We start from the raw sequence: 21,499 nt of genomic DNA on the forward strand, positions 1-21,499 counted from the left end.
GAGCCTGCTTCCCTCTCTCTCTGCCTGCCTCTCTGCCTACTCATGATCTCTGTCTCTCAAATAAATAATAAATAAAATCTTTTAAAAAAGGAAAAAAAAAAAGGTAGTTAGGGGCGGCTGGGTGGCTCAGTCATTAAGCCTCTCTCTGCCTTTGGCTCAGGTCATGATCCCGGGGTTCTGGAATCCAGCCCCACAAGTCATCGGGGAGTCTGCTTCTCCCTCTGCCCCTTCCCTGATTCTGCTCTCTCTCTCTCTCTCACAAAAATAAACAAAATCTTTAAAATAAAAATAAAAAATAAAAAGACAGCATTAGCATAGTTAAAAGGAATTATTGTATTTTGTTTTAAATTAAGAAGCCTATAGGAAATTTATCCCTAAAAGCTCAACAGATTTTTTTTTTTTTAATTCATACGGTGCTCTCATTTAGGACGTAAGACCTTTTGTCCTTCTATGAAATGACCTATATGCATTATTACAAGATCAGTGATTCTGAGATATATCCCCATAATACATCCATTCATGTGAATGGAAAGGATTTTATAATATAAAGAGTGAAATCTCAGAAAAGTAGGCATGGGGTGCAGAGAAGTGTTATTCATTCAAAAGGCCTGTTCAGAGCTATACCATAAGTAAAACCTCAATTTTAAAAGCACACGCCCACTTAAATACCATTATAAACTCTGATACTTTAAGATGAGGAAATTACAGGAGAATACATATACAATTTCCATTACTGGGAGAGAGAATCACCAGGTGGCATTTTAAAACAAAGTAAAACCTACTTCTATTTTTCACTCTCTTCGCTCAGACAGCAGGTGGCATTTCTATAGCAAAGATCAAAATTATCAGGGCTCATTCCACACATAGCCTCAAATTGCCAGGAGGCTTCTGTACTATAAAACCCAAAATCTTATTTGTAATAATAAGAATATAGTTAGAATATTTTGAGAGCTCTATGTCTGTTGGAGACAGGATAGTACAGTTAAGTTTCTATCTAGATTTCCCTCTTAGTACTGTTGAGATTTGGGTACAGTTAACTAATCCCTTTAAGCCTCAACTGTTTCATCTGTATAATAGACACTATAGATCGGATTAAGTGAGACAACATATATCCAACTGCCTCAACAAATATTCTTCCTCTCCCTCTTCTTTTGCTGATGTTGGTCTATCTCCTACCGGTCATTACACGGTACTGTAATTAACCTGGCTTATATGGCTTTCTAACCCCACTAGAAAAGGATCATGCCATATACATCTTTGTTTCCCAGGTGATAACCATGGCCCTGATCATATAAGAGCTACTCAATAAATATCTGTATATAAATAAGTAAATGAGGCAATGCAACAAACCCCCAGCCTCCCTTGCAGAGAAGTCAAATGTCGACAAACTGAGTTATTGGCTTATCAGGATTCCGAAGGTGATTTCAGGCTATCCGCAAGCCGCAAAGCAAGAAAAGGATCACACAGAGATGTGTAACTCATAAATAACCCCTCCAAGTATTTTTAAATGAAAACAATGTCCCACGCTCAGCGGTTAATCCCCCAGCTCTAAGCCTCTGGTTGCTCTGTTTTTAGGTCCAGTTTATAATCATTTGACTCCTCTTTAGTGCTGTTAATTAAAAACTGAAAGAGGAACCACATGGCCTGGAGTACCTGGGGCATCCCATCCCAATCCAGCCCCTAAGACACCCTAAGGAACTCAGTCTATGACTAGAAGGCTAAAACAAAACAAGCAAAATAAAAGCAACATCATTTGAGTCTAATATGCCTTAACATAGAATTCAAGATATATACACACCTGGAACTTCCCAACAAAGTCCATAAATGTTGGGCCATGAATCCCCTCCAAACATGTTAGTTTCTTATTAAATAGATTTGAAATCAAACCTGTTAAGTGGCTGAAGAAACAGCTACAAGCCACTGCCTGCGGGACACACCTAAAAGAATGGAAGGTCTGAAAAGCCAAGCTTGTTTCTTCGGCTTTGGGCTGGGCATGCCACTCACACGGGAACCAGAAAACTGGCTTAAAATGAGAGCTATAATCTTTCTGGAACAATAGGTCATGACGAGCTTCCTTAATGCCAAAATAAGTGTTTGGAGGTGACTTCTGCTAACTGAAAGAAAGTGTAAAGGGCATATATATTTACTCTGGCTTGAATACAACATTTTTGAATATGCTTATTACTGCCAAGAGTCAGAACCCTTTTCCTCATGGATTTTAAACTCGGACCCATTCCACGGAATGTGTTTCCTAGAAATGGCATCAAAAGGTTGCATCGTATTAATATCTAAACAGCTCAACTGTCTGTACCTTTTGACTCTCAAATCACCCTTGGTCTGGTGTGAGAAGGTAAACTAATTTGAAGGTTAATTCTCATAAGGTAGACAAACCACAACTTCTATTATTTAAAAAACTTCTTTTAAGAAGCCAACAAATGATAGGTCATCAATCATAATTTCAAGAAAACTCATCTACCTACCTAGAAGGCATCACGGCAATGATGATGCTGATAAAATGACATCAAAAGGACCAGGCTCTAAGAACTGGTCTGAAGAGAGCAGAACTCTTGAGCCTGGATTCTTTTTTTTTTTTTTAAGATTTTATTTATTTATTTGAGAGACAGAGATCACAAGCAGGCAGAGAGGTAGGCAGAGAGAGAGGGGGAGGCAGGCTCCCTGCCGACCGGAGGACCACGACCAAAGCCAAAGGCAGAGGCCCAAACCCACTGAGCCACCCAGGCACCCCTTGAGTCTGGATTCTTATGTTAAGAAGGTTTATACAAACCACTATTAATTTCTCACTTTAAAAATCTTAGATGTGCAAAGCTAACTCATCTGAAATTGATCAGGGAAAAAACAACTACTGAAAAAGATCACTACATACAAATTTTATAGGTCACAGAGTAAAAATCATGACAAGTTTTATCCCTTACTAAGTCTCTGGGTCCAGACATCTAACCCCAAATACCAAATCCTAAAACACACAGGAAATTATAATTTTAAGCACAGAAGTTCATTTTGCAGAATCCATAAAAAGAACTATGACCTAAAACACCCCTGAACAATCCCATACTCTCCCTGTTCCAATATTAGCCACTATGGCCATTTGAGATCTAAGATTTAAAACTTTCTTTGCTTAAACATGCATCATTTATGGAAAATGCAAATTCATCATCAACGATTCGAACTGCCAAGTTAGGTGAGTGTGCCTATCAGCTGTTTTGCCACCTGTGTGCCCTTTGGAGTGGTTGAGCAAGCATAAGCTAATTTTACAACGAACTATATTTTGGATTAGCACATAATTTGTGTTTATTTGGATGGGTACTCAAATGGAGAATACCAAGTGGATAAAATTAATCCTTACCTGGGGAAAAAAAAAAACCTATCTGACATGGCTTCAAAAGCTCTAGGGCTCCTTGTCCAACCGAGGTAAAGACTTGGAAAAGTCTTTGATTTTGTATCCGAAGTCTTGAGATTAGTTAAATGAAAGTAGTATTTTTACAGGAATTTTATCTCAAGTTTCAAGATCAACAAGCCATTCCAAATCAGATGTAAAAAATAACATTACATAATAGTCACTTAAAGGCTATTGTTTTACAGTAACAAAGGTTTCATTTACCATATTTCCTAGAGTGCTTTATTCAGCAGGCAGATTTTCCCATGCCAAATACCCTGTTTTCTCTTAAACCCTCCATATATCTATAAAAGTAAAACATTTATTATGATTTCCAATTTAAAGATCCCCCTCATATGTATTTTAAAAGGTATGAATGTCAAAGGGACACAGGTGATTTTTATGCAAGCTCTGGGTTCAGTGATTTTCTTCTAATTTATAGCTAAGAATTCTGGCAATGGCTAGACAATATTCTAAGTGACTCAAGAGAGAAACGCAGTAAGGTCAAAGTCAGGGTCCTGAGACATCAACATGCACTGTAATGTTTAAAATTAGAATAAAGCATACCAAGACAGCTTCAGCAGATACTCATAAAGCAAAATGAGCCTGCTGAACCCATCAGTTTCCTTCGTTCTCTGATTCTATGAACCTAAGAGCAAGTGTCATCAGTTCCCCATTCCTCCACCCAGGTGATTCACTCACGACCTAATACATTATCTCCCGAAAAGATCTGGAATTTGAACTGCCATGTCATGTTAGAAAGTTTCCAGGGAAGTGGAGCTGATTCTTACCTTGGAAGAGCAAAAGCATACTTGAGGAGCTCGGAACACAAATGGCAGTTGGGTGACCATGTGCCAAGACCTGGATTTTTGCCTGTATGTTTGTCTGCAATTACAGTTTCCTAAGAGATCCCAGACTGTAACCCAATCTGAGCCATGGATAAATCTAAGATCACAAAGTCAGTGGAATGTACAAAGTCCCAGAGTTCTGTAACAACCCGAGCAACGTGAAGCTTAAGAGAGAAGCATGAATGACTGCCCCTTCTCCTTACCAGTCTGTTTTACCTTCAAATGCTGATCAAAGCCTAAATTCTCTGCTCAGGCCTTTAAAAAAAAACAAAAGGAAACAACACAGCAGTATGATGTTTCAGGCTGATACTGGTATCATTACCTTCCCTAATAAGCATGTCCAATGGCGATTAGTGTAGCTAAACCCTCCTACAGATCCTCTCATACTATTAATAAGATTTAAGGGCAACATTTTCAGAATTTACAACCAAGCTCACAAGGGAACTTCCTAATTACCAAGACAGAGGAAAAGAAAATAAAGAATCAGCACGGCAATTGTTAATGACCACGGAAATGTCTATTTAGAGATCCCAAGTATCACAAAAACCAAACTTGCTACTTTAGAATCAAGACTTCTACTGATAGAGACTGTGCCTCTAATAAATGGATTTGTACACACCCTGCGCCCACTTTCATCCAGGTAGCCCCAGGATCATTTTAATATCTTGACTCTAACACTTAACTTTCAAAGGGATTACTCAGTTACCATGACGTCACTCCCAAATGACTAGGTTACATGTAGAAAAGACAGCTCAGATTAAGAGTTCGCGCATGCTTACTCACACAAGAGATGGGTGTGTATGGGGGTGAAGGGGGGGCAGTTCAGGGCTTCCGGTCTTAATCTCCCTGAGAAACCAGACTACTTCCACTTCAACCAATACAAGGAATCGTCTCCCAAATTATTTAGAAGGAGGTCTATTCCCAGTTTTCTCCTCTATGACCCATTTCCACACAGGGACTCAAGTGATTCCTTAACTCCAACATCTGTCAGTTTTCAGCCCAGAAAGCAGATGGTCTCTGTCTTGAGGCTTATGATCCTCTTGTTTTAAAGATACAACCTGGGCTTTTGTTTTAAAGATACAACCTGGGCTTCTGATAACTGGATCTATGTGTAAAGAGAAGCAAGAAAAGCCATAAAACATATAATGTTCTACCCTGTCACTGTAAACTTAGTGAGACACACACACACACTCTCTCTTCCCGGTGTTGACAAGTTCTAGTAATCGATAGCCCATGCCTGGCCATGGAGCAGGCTCCACATTCTAACGGCTTATTTTTAAAGAACTCCTTCTAAAATCCCCCTTTTGCAGTTTCTCACACATACTCCCTTTTCGTGTCTTTCCTTCTCTCTCCTTTCTCCCTCCCTCTTAACCCTTGAGAGACCTACCTATTCTAGGAGCCAAACAATTCATAATCTCTTATGGAAAGCTTCACACTAAGGAATAAAAACAACATTATCACCATGTGTGTGTGTTCCTGTTCATGTCCTCTGTCCCTGGGAAGCTTTAATGGGCTACAGGATACACAAGGAGTCTGGAAGAATGTGCTGCTTTGGTCTAGGGTGGCCAGGCTCTGCCCAGACAACACTGAGGCACCTGCTGGAAGTTCTTGGCCTGGGTCTCAGCTTTCTCCTCTTCCCTCAGAGTACCCCTTACTAGGCTGGGGGAGGGGGACCAGGGAGTGAAGGTTTCACGGAGAAGTACCAATGCCAGAGTTAACCATGAGAGGAGGACTGAAGGGTGAGTCCTGCAGTGACAGGCAGGCCTATCCTGCCTGCAGAAAACAGAGTCTGGAGCTTGAAGAAAGGAGAGGGATGAAAGGAAGCAGGTAGGAAACAGGCCTGGGCAGAGCACAGAGTGGGAGGAAATGGGTACAGAGACTCGGGGAGGGGCCTGAGAGCCTGAGAGGAGGCCAGCAGTGAGGCCCGCGGAACAGGCTGGGAGAGCAGGACTCAAACTCAGGGGATACAGGGCTGGTGGGCAGGGGAGGGGGCAAGTATCCAGATACCCTCGGAGCCAGGATTCTGAACCAGAGCTCTTCCAGAGCTCTTAGAAAGAGAGACTCTGAAGGCTATGGACAAAGCCTGAGCTTCCAGGCCAGTGGTGAAAAGTTTGAAACTGTCATTGCCTGTTTGGGCGGTGAGGCAGACAATAAAGTGAGCAACAGTGAGTAAGGGGATATGATTCAGGGAGGAGAGCTGACAGCCCAGTTGTGAATGTGCAGGAGCTGGGACACAATGACGTAGTCACTGTCATTGAGCTGTAGTCAGCTCCCCACAGAGAGTGGTTACCACCCATGGTCTGCCATCCCTCACTTCAGGGCTGGTGCCAGGCTCCTCGGCCTCACCCCCCCCCCCCTTGCCCCCACTATCCCACAGTTCACGCTGAGGTCATCCCTGCCTTCCCTGTCGTCCTGGAGTGTCAGGGCTGCCCGGACTCCTCTTGGGATCTCTCTGAGAACACTGTGTGGCTTCCTTTTTACCAGACTCTCCTCCAGGCCTCCTGGCCTGTGCCTGCCTGCATCTCGGCCCACTCCTTAAATGGGGTCTCCTTAGTTCTCCCACGGATGAACTTAACCTACTTCTCATATGGTCCTAATGATGATGCTCAAACTTATTATTTCTGGTCCAGCCTCTCTGGGGCCCTGAACTCTCACATCCAACAGCCTGCCTGGGGGCTCTTTCCTTCCTGCCTCTGAGCGTTTGCCCTTCCCAGATGCCTACCCAAAGTACTTCCCACTGATGGCTCTTTCCCATCTTTTAGGTCTCCTGTTCAATGATACTTGCTGACCACATTATCTAAAGTAGCCCCCCCATACTGTGACTTTCTTCTCAACACCTGCTTATAGCCTTTGGAACACTGACCACCACTGGGCAACTGACTTATTTAGATGCTTGTTTATTTGCAAGGCCCAAACACTCAGTCTTGTTCACCATTAGAGCCCTTGCCCAGCTCGGGATATTGGTGTTATGAATCTTGGCTGAGTGAAAGAATGAAGGCTCCATGGGATTCAGTCTACATCAGATGCTCAACAAATGGAGATTAACTGGGCTTCTGGGGATCAAAGGAATGAGTACAAGTTCTGTCTTCCCTTCCCCCACTCTTGCATGTACAGGGAGCTCATTCATCTCCCTGGTCCCCCAGGGCAAAATCCCCAGGGCCACTGGGGAATGTTTCCTTGTCTCTCAGAGCCAATGGCTCATCAACTTTGATCACCTTTATATCTTCAGGGTCTCTCAAAGCCACAGTCTTACCATACTCCTTGGTCAGACTTGCAAAACCCTTTAGACAGGCTCCTGCAATAATGTATTAATTGGTTTCCAAGTATCCCCCTTCCCTCCCAGACCTAAAAGCTCCAGCGCGGCCAGACATGCCTTCTCCCTTTGAGTAAACACCAAGAAAGCGCCCACAAATATCAAGGGCCTCAACTCTCGTCCTTGGCCTCATCGCCCACTACCCATCCCCTCATTGTAATAATAGAAATAGCGTGAATACTTATGATTTGCAGAGTTTTTATGTGCTCGTTGTTGTGTTAGGTGTTTTACACATATGAACATATTTTACTCTTTGTAACAATCCTGTAAGTAATTTACTTGTCCCTTTTTATAGATGGAGCAACTGAAGTCCAATGAACTTCCCTGATCTCATTCAAACCCAGGGGAACTGGCTTTAGGTCAATCCTCTTCACCATCACGGTATATTATACTGCCTCTTCAAACTTCCTGCATCAGCAATACTGGGTTATGCTTCGAGTTTTTTATGCTCCACCAACACTGAGCTATGTGTAGTCTCTTGAACTCTGCTGTTAGGGCCACTATGCTTTTGTACACACCATTTCTTTTGCCCTTTGGGAGGCCCTGTCCTTCTGTCTGACAAATACCAAACTATGCTTTCAAACCTTCCTGAGGTCCTGCCTTTTCTATGTGGTCTTTTGGCTCCTGGAGACCAAAGTCTGGTCTACCCAGTGACCACTCCTAAAACTTACAGGTACCTTACAAATACGTCTCTATTGAGCTGGTTTGCAATGATTCATTCCCATGTCTTCACTGAGGGCAATCCTATGACTCACCTCTGGGCCACAGTGCTCAGGCTCACAACAGATGCTCAATAAATGTGATTTAATTGGACTTTCCATAGAAGGGGTGAGTACGAATGCCACAATACCCAACGTGTCAGGACAAGAGACAAGTGTATTCTCCATTCTTTTTAAAAGACATGCATTCATGAACAAAACGAAAACTCACGCAACACTACAGATGTTTTGGAAAAGAGGATGCAGCATACCTAAAGATTTGATACATTCTGGCCATCGCAGCAGTGAGTTTAAGATCCCTGATGTCCCTGCTATTCAGGGCAACCACTGAGTAACAGGAATTCAGAAACACACACACACACACACACACACACACACACACACCCAAAACCAACTTTTATCCCATGGGTTCTCGGCAAAACACATTAGGAAACTTGCTCCAACTGATGAACTGAGTCACAAGCTGCCCACTGGCGTGGATAATGATGCTTGATTTAGTTGTCACTGAGATTTGGATATTGTCACGTATGCTCAATGAAAGTATGACAGATTTCTGACCATTAAGGTTAAAAACCAAACATCCCCTAGAATCTCTAAATTGTGTTTTAGCAACACTAAAGTTGTACCTCAAAACTAAGCTGCGATATTTATAGACCAACAAGTAGTCCTTTCCTTACATATGTGATGTAAGTAATAAAGAAGCTTAAAAAAAAGGGGAGAAACTTGATCTTCTTCCCTCCCCCCACAAAATTTTTAATCCAAAGGAAGAAAAATGTTATAAAGCTCAGGGGTAACATACAGCAGCCCAGGATTTCTGTCTCCCGAGCAGCAGATGAATGACTCTACTCAGTCGACCTTACAGAAATAATCGAGGGGCAGAGGAGACAAAGCCAGGCATGAAAAACAAACAAACAACAACAACAACAACAACAAAACACACACACACAAAAATCTGTTTCCTGTTCAAGAGGAGTGATGAGATGGGACATCTCTGCCTTCTACCTGATCTAAGCAAGGACAACTCCAAGTTTCTCACTTTGGTAGTTCACCTTATTCAGAGGACATGCTTCAAAACCCCCAGTAGATGCCTAAAACTGCAGACAGTATTGAGCCCTACATATACACTGTTTTTTCCTATACATAGATATGGATGATAAAATGTAATTCATAAATTGGGCATAGTAAGAGATTAACAACAATAACTAATAATAAAATAGATTATAACAACATACTGTAAAGCAGTTAGTTGAATACGGCCTCTCTCTGCCTCTTGTGATGATGTGAGATAAAATGTGTGTGTGATGAGATGCAGCACAGTGAATGACGTAGGCGCTGTGACCTGGTCTCAGGCCACTATCTTCGGCTTCTGGACTATGGCTGACCACAGGTAACGGGGACTGCAGAAAGTGAAATCACAGATTGGTGGGGGACTACTGTAATTAAGGATTCTGTTAGCTGAAGGTTTTCTGCAGATATCTTTCATTGAGTTGATGAAATTCCCCTCTGTGCTTGGTGTTGAGAGTTTTTGTCATGAGTGAGTACTAGATCCTATGGAGTACTTTTGCCCCATATACTAATCTGATCATGTGATGATCCTTACTTAGCTTATTTCTGTGACAGATTATATTGATTGATTTTCTAGTGCTGAACCATCTTTGCATACCTGGTATAAACTGATCATGATGTCTGTTTTCATTCATTGCTGGATTTGATTTGTTAATAATTTGTTGACAGAACATATGAGGTTTTCTTCCATACAAATATTCCCTAGAAGTATTCGTGAAATTTATTTCATGAAATTTCATTCATGAAATTTAAATGACAGCAAGGCAAGAGAAAGGATATTTTGAAAGGTTTAAGACTTTATAGAGTATTTATAGATGTTTTCCTAAAATTAAAAGAAGAAAATTTCCTTTTAAATAAAGAATATATGATAAAAATAAATAAATAAATAAATAAATAAATAAACTGTTTCCAACAGAATGTGTAAGCTTTCCAGCAAAACATCAGACCAAGTCAGTGTGCCTCCAGCCAACCTGCTGTCTGCCACAGTCAAGACAAAAAACAATGAAGGGAACAGTAAATTGCCTTTGGGATACAGAACAAGGATTGTCATCAGTTCAATACTGTGTAAAAATCTAGGCCTGAGATTAGGTCTCTATGATCAGATTGTCTCTCTAAGAACCCGGAGAGTTAAAAGTTATAGGCCCAGGAAGGCCCAGTTGGAAAAGAAACTTTCAAACTTTTCCTGTAACAGAGTAAGGCAACAAACCAGTACCACGCTGAACCGGCAAGGCAAATGCAATGGAACCAACCAAAAGGGCTTCCATGATGAAAATGTCTACCATGATATAGACTTAAGGGAAGAATGTGAAACCCTTCCATCTCTCCTTTTGTCTAAATGGTACACATATCCTACCCCAAAAAGCTCTGAGATGTTCATTCACATGCTCAAGGTGGGATTTACTCTTTGAAGGACACAAGAAGCTGATATTAAAGAAAAGGTTAAGATGAAGTCCTCCAAATTACAATGTGAATCAGAACAAGTGGCTAGGAAAAAAAAAAAAGGAAAATGAATGATCTGATGGACAAAGTCAGCAAGTATGCAGAAAAGAAGCTGGGTTTGGGCAGGAGAGATATTCCCAGGGCTAGGGCTCACACACCTGAGGGTGCGGGATAGGTGTCCTCACCTGGACACTGGGTACAGTCACAGTGAGACTGCCAAAAGGACAACTTGAGGATGGCAAGGTCCTTTTGAAAGGACAGACTTAGGGAACTTGATCAGCCAGGTGCGGAATGGGGTTAAAGTGGGGTTGGAGGAGGAGACAGCATTTAGAGCAGTGAAGGGAGGTCACAGAATGGGAAGAGTCCCACTGTAAGCATATGCTACACACCCTCAGGGAAGGACACAGAGCCGGAATTGATCACTGTATAATGAGAGAATGCAACAGCTACATACACCGCCCTGGATAGGAAGACAGTTGTCCTTCAAGTTTCCAGATCCACATAATAAATATAAAGCAGTGCTGGTTCTTTGAGACCAATAATAAGTAGATGTGCACAGAGATGATCTTCAGGAAACCTATCTCCAAACTCTAAGAATCCTGGAAATCCCCAGTCACAAAGGCTGGGACAACCTCCACTAATAGAAGGGAGGGAAGAAAATCCACCCCCTTTTCTGTTTCACTGAACTGGAAAAAAACCGGGTCCATGACTTGGGGAATGGGGAAAGGCCTCCCACACTCTCCCACTTTGCCAGGAAGAGCCTAAGTTACTTCAGTTCTGAAGAAGGAACTTAGGACTTGGGCTCTCTGCCAGTTTGAGTGGTCTGAATTGCAGTGTTCTGGATTGGAATGACCTGGACTGGAAAGTGAGGGTCAGACTAGCCTGAGAATTCTCTCAGTAATATTATCAACAGGTAGACAGGGCAAAGAAAGGCTCCAAGCCTTTCTTTGGAGAAACACAGGTGTAACGCCAGAGCAGGCTGATCTCTTTGTGAAGTGGCCTCAACTGGAAGTAGAGACCGCATCACAGCCAGGACTACACGACTCAAATCTTTAGGGGCCCCTGACAAACTTGAAAGGCAAGACGTTATAGAATGTACTGCCACGAAAGTTGTGGTCTTATTCATAGATAGCATTATCTCTTTAGCTAATTAGTTTTTTTATTTTTATTAGCATTTATTTTGCTGGTGGGGCATGGATGACACATCTTGAATAAAAATGACAACACCAAAACATCAGGTCTCTAAATACAGAGCAGAACAAGAAAAGCCTAGTTAACCTTACTTAAATCGAGACTCTAACATGGTTTCGAGGGATCAACATTGTTCAAGTTGTATTAAAGGTAAGTGTGACTTTAAAGTATACTCAGGATCAGACAAAGGTGTGTGCGTGTGTGTGCGCGCGCGCCTACAAATAGGGGACATCAGAATATTCCGGGATGCTGCTGAAATCTATGAAACACCAAGGGAAGATTCAGAAGGAAAATTTACTGAGTTTTCCGAAGTATGAGGTATCTGCATTCCTGCTCCACAAAGTTATAGGCATAACAAAGAGAATACACCATTTTCTGGTGATCTTTCAACACTGGAGCACAGAGATTATGAAGCTCCCAATCTAATAGGCAGTATCCTGTTTATGTGAGCGCACCATTGCTCTTAAACGTGCTCGCAGGGACGTGCGAGTCCAGTTGCAAAGAAAAATGAAGAACCTAGAGTTAGGCAACTCAGAAGGCAGGCCCCTCTAAAAACCACCATAATGCCACCTTTCTGTGCTGGACACAATGGGGAGAGAAGAGAAACACTCCCCTTCAAAATCCTATTCTCTCAATCTGAGTGTCAGCAGCTAACTCTGAACTGCCTTTCACTTCTTGCCACCAGCTTTAAGCAGATTTTAAAATTCTCTTGTCCTCCACTGATTCTGTCAAATACGTTAACAAAATGAAAAGGCCAGCCTGTATTAGGAATAAATGTCAGCAAACCAGTTAAAAAAAAAAAAAAAGGCAAAGTTATGCAGACCTGTCTCTTTTAAGCAGACAACACGAAACAGGCTAACTGGAGCTATCTTTGCATTGCACATCTGCATCTTATAAAGGTCAAATATTTAATAGGAAGGAACATCTATCTGAAAGGCTCTACAAAGGGAAGCAGAAGCCTCCAGTGCCGGAGTGAGGGAAAGGGATGGATCTGATCAGATCAGAGACAAAGTATCTCTTCTCCTCCCTTTTCCTTCCCCCTCCACTCACTACTCACGCCCTTCTCACCCACATTTCAAAAGAACAACTGGAGAAGCACCAAGTAGGATTACCCAGGAAATCCGCAAGGATGACAGACAGAACACCTGAAACAGGGCCCCCCTGGCAGGGTAGAAACTTTTCGAACTGTCGCCCAGTAAACAAACCCCAGCTGCTAAGGGGCTTGGGCAGCGTGGCTGCCGCCAAAGCCAACACGTTCCCTCTCCAGGCAAAGTATCGCCGCGTTGTTGTTTTTTACCTTTGTGTTCGCCGAAGCCTGTTCCCACTCCTCAAATGAGGCAAAGTAAAGTTTGAGAGCACAGTCCAAAAATTGGGGTCAGACATATCCATTTCTTTCTCTCTTCAATTCACTGCGGGTTCAAGGCCATAAGGCCAAACCAGGGAGGGGGCGGTAAAACGGAAAAATAAAATAAAATAAAAGACGAAAAGAAGAAGAAAAATATCCCAATGATCTACTCGCTCCCTCCAGAGGAAACGTGCTGTGAACTGTGATCTCAGAACTTGGAGCCTGTCTGAAAAGTACCCGTCCTAGCCTTTAATTAACGCACAGCCATTTCTCCCAGGTTCAGGAAACTTATTTCCTCCTGGGTTTGCCCTCTCCTGGCCAGCCCTGGGCAGCTATAAACAGTAATTACAAGAGTTGGGCCGTGCGTTCTGCACAAAATGCTGTCTGTGTGTGATTCAGTCCAAGGTACTTTGTCATCTGTTTGGCAGATACCATTTGCAGCTCCTGCGGGGGGGTGGTGGTGTTGGGGGGGGGGGGGGCGGGATGACTATTTTAAGTCTCTGGTTCCGGGAGGCTGTTGCTTATCAGCAAACCATTCAACATCCGAACATGCCCAGTGCCGAGTTTCCTTTTGGTATCTACATACAAGGAAAAGAACTGAAATACAAAAAGCGCCTCTTCTCCCCTTTTGCAAAAGAAAAAAAAAAAAAAAAGGAAACTTACAAGCACTTTTAGAAAACTGGCCTATAGGCGGACTAGAACAGGACACCTTTGTGCGGCCTGAGGGCCGGGCGCTGGTTGCGGAGGGGAGGAGGCTCCCGACCCGCAGACACTCCCCCGGGAGCGGGGCCTCATGGGAAAGGGGGCCGGCGGGGGTGGGGGGCTCCCGAGCGCGAGCCCCGGAGCAGCCCGGACCCCGGCATCCTCTGCCCCCGCGCGCCGCGCCCCGCGCCCCCCGCTCGCGGCCCCAGATGGATCGTTCCCCCCAAATAAATAAATAAATCCCGCCGCGGCCCGCACCCGGGGAGGCGAGCGCGGCGCACACCTGAAGGCTGGTCTGTGATTCACGGCAGAATGGATCACCATGAAAACACTCCTAGGAAGTGAGTAATGACTCTTTACCCGGACGCCGTTTGCAGGAAAAGCACGCCGATGGGATGCCACACTCACCCAAAACCTCAGTCAACTATATTTATGAGTTTACATTCATTGGATGAATTACGACAGGCACACCTGTTTGGCTTCGTGGACTGCAGACACCGCCAGGGAATGGTGAGCTACTACCTGTGAAGACACTACTTGGCATTTATTTAACAAATGCTCGATTATTTCCCTTCCACGTGTGTTCAGACTTGAGGGAATGAAAGGCAAGGTTGAATCCATGTTTCTGTCGTTCATCTTGAAGAAAGCATGGAATTCAAATAACTTCCCAAACTGACAAATGCTTGTGTGAAAGTCTATGAAGGAAAAAAAAAAAAAAATAGAATTTAAATTAGCTGCCTTAAGTCTGGCATAACAGGGTGAGAGCTACTAAATTTCATAAGATTTTAATAAAAAAATCTCATAAAAAATGGTTTAGTTCACCTACTAAATACTGGAAACAAACTTGCTTACAGAAATATGAGAGTGGAGGGGGAGGTCAGCTGACAAAGGGAGGGGGTAAACAAGAACAGAAGTGTACTTTGGGATCCTCTCTAATTCTTATGACTCCCGAAATATTTTCACCCCAAGGACTCTAGAAATTTCTGATAATCATTATTTTACAATTCCTTATTACACATTACCTCCTGAAATTCTCACTGAGCCTCCTCAGATCCTTGGTATCTACTAAGACAATCAAAAGAAGCAATTTTTCCTCAATTTAACAAGTAACAAAATATACTTCACCAGACACTTAGGAACTTGCTTTTCAGTATGTTTTGTTCCATACTAAGCCATTTCTTCTCCCCCCCACCCTGCCACCTTTTAAAAAAGTTTTTAAGTTCTTAAAAGGGGTATTTCTTAAAGTCTGACAGAAAAACAGTACTACCCATGTTCCTGCGTTGTTTGTCAACCTCATTCCTTGGACACGTGAGGGTGCATAATTCTTTGTTCTGGGGGTTGTCTTGTACATCAGAGGACCTTTAGCAGCACGCCTGACCTCTACCCACTAGATGCCAGTTGCGACAATCAAAAATGTCTACAGACATTGCCAAGTATTTCTTAGGGGGCAAAATCATCCCTGGCTGAGAACTATTACTACCTTAAACAAAGCATCCCTCTGAGAAAGGTGGTTCAGAGCACTGGTGAAGAGCAAAAAACTTGGGTCTGAATTCTGGATCCAATAGTTAACTATGAATTAAGACAAGTCACTTAATCTCTGTCCATTTCCCCCATTTGGGGGGGGGGGCACATGATAGGACCAACCTTTAAGAGATCAACATACATAAGTGAGATGACATATATAAGCGCCTATAAGCAGTATTGAGGAACACACTGCACATAATGTCTGCAGTACACAGAAATTAAAAGAATGCAATGCTGAGGCATGTAGGAATAGAGCAGAGGACACCGCACACCATGTCCTCTACTTTCATGGTGACCAGAATGTGCCTCCACTGAGGTGTAAACAAACTGTTTACTAGTCTGTGAGTTCCTCGAGGCTGCGGTCATGTTTTACTGATTTTTCTACTTCCAAGATCCAACAGTTCCCGATTTATATAAGCAGTTAGTAAATACTTTTTGAATGGAGACACTTCAGATGCTTGGGCTTCTCTCAAAATGCCCTAAAATTATCGATATTAGCAGGTCAACTGACTTTTGTCAAAGAATCTTAACTTCTTATGAATCCCACGAACATACTTTTAAGTTCTAAAGAATTTCTCCCATTGACTAATTTTTATCTATAATCCGTAACTGAAAACAGAAGTCCTATAATTCCTCATGTCACAACCAAAAAGAGAAACTCTCTTTGGATCCCACCCACTACCTGCATCCCCAAAGGTAAGCCCAGGGGGATTTTGTGTGCTGAGTTAATAGGTACTCGAGTTTAAGAGGGAAAATTACATAGTAGAGACTGCCCAGAGAAGAACATCAGGATGGCGAAAGGAGACATGAAAGTGTGCTATCTACATCACATGGTGAAGAAACTGTGTTCAAAGTGCAAAAAGAGAAAATTTGAGAAGCTTGACAGTGGTCTTTGAATACTGAAATAACTATGACATGGAAGAGTCTTCGGATCCAAAGATGAAAAGGGCTGATAGGCCAAGAGAGGATGTCCTATAAAAGTGTCTAAGTAGAGGTAACTTGAAGGAGATGCAGTGCACAGAATTCAGGTTCTGGATGGTTCCAAGAACTAATGACTCTGTAGCTCCCAAATCCTATATTCTCCTTCTTCTAGAAAAGCCCTTTCATTTGGGCAATACCCATTAACAATGATAACTAAAATGGGTAAATGAGTACATAAAACGTTTTGTCTTCTTTTGATTGAATGATAAAGATCCTGGTCTGTGAGCAGATGTCATTACCGTCTCCACTCTGTACCTTCTGGGGAATCCGTCCTGCAGATTTTCAAAGGGATAGGTAAAAACACATTTTTAAAAACTACGTATACTTAAACATGTGTTTTGCACTTAGGTGGCTTGGGAAAATTGGGGTTGTATCCAAAATGAAAAAATAAAAATAGGTAAAGTACGTGAGGAGCCAGAAATGAACTACTTAACACAGTGAAAGTGGCTGATACATTCCCACATTCGTTTAAGATAAGAGTAGGTGTGACACCCAAGTGTAACTTGTCTTCTAACCTGTTTGACTTGATTTGGGAACCTATGATTCAGAAGCTAATGCAGTTAGCAAACACAAGAATTAAAATTGTCAGAACTACTGACATTTTCCTACAGAGAAATAATTATACGGGCTACAACTATAGTTTGGTTGCAAGTACAGTGAAACTGGCTACTGAACTAAGGAAATTGAGATTACTGGAAATTCTTAAGACTACAACTGGTCTAAGTCAACATACAGATATTCAAGATTTTCTACTTTATTGCACAATAACTGAGCCTATACAGTAATGGACAAGCTTTGTGATCCACAATGCTCACTCATTTAATCAGATGATATTATGAGCCATTGTTTTTATAAGAAAGGTAAATGACAAAGAAAAATAAGCTTCTCACGCTACTGAAATGCTGGCTTAGAATGAAATGAGTAATTAAGAATGGGTCAAATTCTTCATTGTTCACCGCCCTCCTATATACAAAGAAGTCCCGTGTTCTTTTCACTTACTTGAATTCTCCCATCCACTTGGTACCCTCTGCCTCATGCCCACTCAATAGGGTTTCCTCCCACCCTCCACAGAACAGCAGATAATAATCCCCGGGACCTTCCTTGAACTTCAACACTGTGGGAGACTAATGCAGGTGTGCAGCCCGGGAATCCGTCAGCTCCCTGCACTGACATTCTGGCTACACGGCCAATTCCAATGAGAAGACACCAGGAAAAGTGGTGTTGATACCAAGTTCCCAATATATTCTACCTAATCTTGGCCTCCTCTGGGCATTGTGCTATAAACTAACTTTGATCTCCATCCAACCCCGTTTTTCGAGCACCTTGAAGTGACTACTTCCCTAATACTGTTCATACTTACGGGTCTGCCTTGTTCACCTTCTAAATGCTGCATTGCGAATTGAAGGGCAGAAGTGTGAGCAGCAAACTGCCCGACCTCAATAAGTCGTCCTTGTAATCATGGCACATATTGAGAAATAAAGCTTAAAGGCTGAGCTAGAGATGTGAAGAAAGTTGCATCAAAGTGGAGTAGGTTGAAAGAAAGCTCTACTAGTGTTATTAAACTTTTTTTTTTCTCACATTACTAAACTATGAAAGAAGATAAAAGAGATAAATGAAAATTATCATGGAGGGATAAATGTGAATGCCCAATAATAGGAGATGGATAATAAGGAGGTTACATCATCCTTGGAATATGAAAAAATATTAAACAATATCACAAGGTAGATTTACATTTATAGAGTGAGGAGATAAAACAACAGAAACACAATTAAACTGATTTCTATTTCTTGACAGGTTGAGCAGAGAACTGCGTGATCCCAAGGGCTGGCTGAAGGATAAGACCCGAGAGAGCAAAGGACAGGGTGGAGACTAACTAGAATGGGAAGAGAACATAACATTGTCCTCAGGTACTTCCTGGACTCTAGGAGAATCATTGGCTCAGGAATGTAGCAAATGACCAGTAACTTTAAAAAAAACCCAAGGAGAGAACAGATCAATACAGACCATAGAGTACTTAACCCCCATAATGGTGACTCCTTGATGGGTAGGATAGAAAAGTGGAGTAGAACATGCGTGATGACAGTCCAGCATACAGGACCAGGTTGGGTTGCACGATCACTGTTTGCAAGCACGTCACCCTAACTCTCTGCCCTCTGGTTTACCAGCAAGCAAAGGTTCTGGGAGAAGCTGCAGAGTCAGGCTGACAGAGCTCTACCCGCTGTGACAGGAAGTGGACAGAAAATGTCTATCACCCTTATGGGGCTGCTGCAAGAGTCATCCTACCAGGAGAAGACAGGGAACCAGAGAAGACTGTGTCACTCCATTCTAAACCAGCTGTCTGCAAGATCCGCCAATAAGTGACATAGAGTCATAGCCTCTAACAGAACTAAGCAATCCAGTTTGGGAGCAGAGAACATGGCTTGGAGATCAGACACCTCATTTGGCAAATGGGAAGACTAAGTCCTGTCTTTAAGACCGAACTTCTTGCCACTTGTTCTAGGCAGGCTTCCTTGAGGTTCCCTATCCCTACTGTTGAGTATCCCTCTTCTGGCCTCTGCTCCTGAGAGCTTCTGTAGGGAAAATGTTCTCCCACTGTATCAAAATCAAAATTTGTTTGCAGATCAATCCCCATCAGAATAAGAGCCCCTTGAGGGAAGAGCTCTATCCCCTTCATCTTTCAATCCTCAATACAACCATTTGGATGAGTGTTGAGAGAAGGGAGAAAAGGAAAAAGATTTGCTCAGGGTTAAAATGATACTTGATAGCAAAGTCAGGTACAGAATCCTGATATTTTGGAGAAAATTTTTTAACTTTTTTAAAAAGTTAATTTTTTAAAAAATTAATTTTTAACTTTTTTAAAAAAAAGTTTTAAAAAGCTTTTTTTTTATCTAGTCCTCCTGAATTTCATGACTCCATTGTTGCACCTATTAGGCAGGTCTATTGTCTCAGATTTCAAAATCTCAGAAAATAGAGACCGCGCATAAATAGTTTTATGTATGTACACATATACATACAATTAATTTACATGAAGTAGTAACTGCTTTTTGCTTGTAACAGTGACCCCCAGATTGTAATCATTGCATTAGTCTCTCAATCTGGAATTAACTTCAAGGACATGGAGTTTCTTGATCCAGAAGCCTGGGTCTAAGGTTCATCATTTCTTCTCCAGTTCCTGAGCATGAATTACAGTGCAATTATCACAAGTGTCAATTTGGTTTAAGTGGGTCAGGGTAGTTATATTTAGCCCTTTGGTAGCCGGCACTAAGACCTTTCTGTAATGTAAGATTAAAGCTAATTTATCAGTTCTCCTTTTCTTGAATATTTTTCCAGGTCAGACATCTAAAGTTATGGAAAATTTTGCCACTAAAATAAGAGATAAGGTTTCCATCAAAGTACCACATAGGGAGTATATATAGACCAAGGTAGAAACAATGTGCTTCTGCTAACAGTAAGAATTTTAGTCGATTAAGCAAGTTGATTCACATTATTCCACAAATCAGAGGCTGTTATTTTAGGGAAGACACAAAATATTTTAGCTAAGGAGTTCTCAGGAAAGCCTCTAGTAAGTTAGGTCATTTTCATTACCAACAAAGATTTTTAAAGAAACACTAATTCACAGAATAAATAAATGTTTAGAATGAAAAGTGTTCAGTCTAACTTTCTTGTAGAAATGCAATCAAAGCATCAATTAAATATTTTTACCTGTTTAATTGGCAAAGTTGAAAAAAAGATACCATCAGTGGTGGTGAGAGCATGAGAACATAAGTTCTACTAACTACTGGAAAAGCTATCTGGAGAACGAAAACACACACACACACACACACACCTGACACGTATATCACCTATACACAGACACACAGACATAAATGTACGTGTCTGCTACATATGTATACATATAATACACACATACAAATAGACATTTTAACCATAACTGACATCTTGGAACTTACACGAATACAACCAACTGTATACACAAACATTTATGCATATGGAAATTAATCTCAGAATTCCTTATAAAAGCACAGTATGGGTGACAAAAACTAATGGTACAACATGTTAACAAATGTAATTTTATTAGGGCAAATGCTCGTAAATACCAAAAGAGCCATAAAATAAAATACTATGAAACCAATAAGAATAGAATAATAGATTCCAGTGATATCCAGATTTAATCCCTGGAGCCTGTGAATATGTTACCTAATATGTCAAGAGGAATTTTGAAGATGTGATTAAATTAAGGGTCTTGAGATAGAGAGATTTTCCTAAATTATGAAGGTGGGCCCTAAATGTAATGTCTTTATAAGAGCGACACAGAGGGAGATTCAACTGTAGAAGAAGGCACTGTGACACAAGCAAGATGCTCTGCTGCTGGCTTTGACGATGGACGAAGGAATGAAAGGAATGTGTAGAATTCAGCTCATGAAAGAAGCTGGAAAAGTCAAGAAAACATATTCTACCTTACTGTTTCTGGAGGGAGCTCAGCCCTGCAGACACCTTGATTTTAGCCCAGTAAGACTGATTTTAGACTTCTGGCCATTAGAACTCTAGGAGAATAAATATATGTTGTTTGAAACCATATAGCTTGTCATAATTTGTTACAGAAGCCATAGGAAACCAAGACCACGTTTATAAAGTATACATTATGGGAAATGCTCCTGAAATGTGTTTAAAAACAAAATGGAGCAGTTAGGATATAACTTGTTTATAATATACATGAAACTATATGAATACAAAAGTGAACTAAACAAAGTATTTTTCATAGCCATCTATAAGTGTGGAATTATGGTTGATTTTATTCCTTTATACATATGTGTGTGTGTGTTCTTTTTTTTTTTTTCAAAGATTATTTATTTATTTATTTGGACAGAGAGAGATCACAAGTAGGCAGAGAGGCAGGCAGAGAGAGTGAGAGGAAAGCAGGCTCCCTGCTGAGCAGAGAGCCCGATGCGGGACTCGATCCCAGGACCCTGAGACCAT

The 21,499-nt window shown here is 41.7% G+C and overlaps 1 protein-coding gene and 1 long non-coding RNA gene across 13 annotated transcripts in view; one reads left to right on the top strand and one right to left on the bottom strand.

Annotated features, from left to right (window-relative positions):
• MAST4 (microtubule associated serine/threonine kinase family member 4) overlaps positions 1-21,499 on the bottom strand; it is a 558,512-nt gene that overhangs the window by 156,970 nt on the left and 380,043 nt on the right. For 3 of the 12 annotated variants that reach the window (XM_045999077.1, XM_045999075.1, XM_045999074.1), the window contains exon 1: positions 13,268-13,668. The exons of the other annotated variants lie outside the window; for them this stretch is intronic. In XM_045999077.1, the coding sequence (XP_045855033.1) occupies positions 13,268-13,359 (92 nt within the window). In that variant the 5' untranslated portion in view covers positions 13,360-13,668. Of the gene's footprint in view, positions 1-13,267; positions 13,669-21,499 lie in introns of those variants that run through there. 12 annotated transcript variants of the gene reach the window in all.
• Positions 14,140-21,198, top strand: LOC123938090. Its single transcript, XR_006817672.1, has 3 exons — positions 14,140-14,527; positions 18,317-18,429; positions 20,827-21,198. It is a non-coding gene; the product is annotated as an uncharacterized LOC123938090 (long non-coding RNA).

This window comes from Meles meles, chromosome 3 (genome assembly GCF_922984935.1).
Source record: "Meles meles chromosome 3, mMelMel3.1 paternal haplotype, whole genome shotgun sequence".
NCBI classification, from domain to species: domain Eukaryota; kingdom Metazoa; phylum Chordata; class Mammalia; order Carnivora; family Mustelidae; genus Meles; species Meles meles.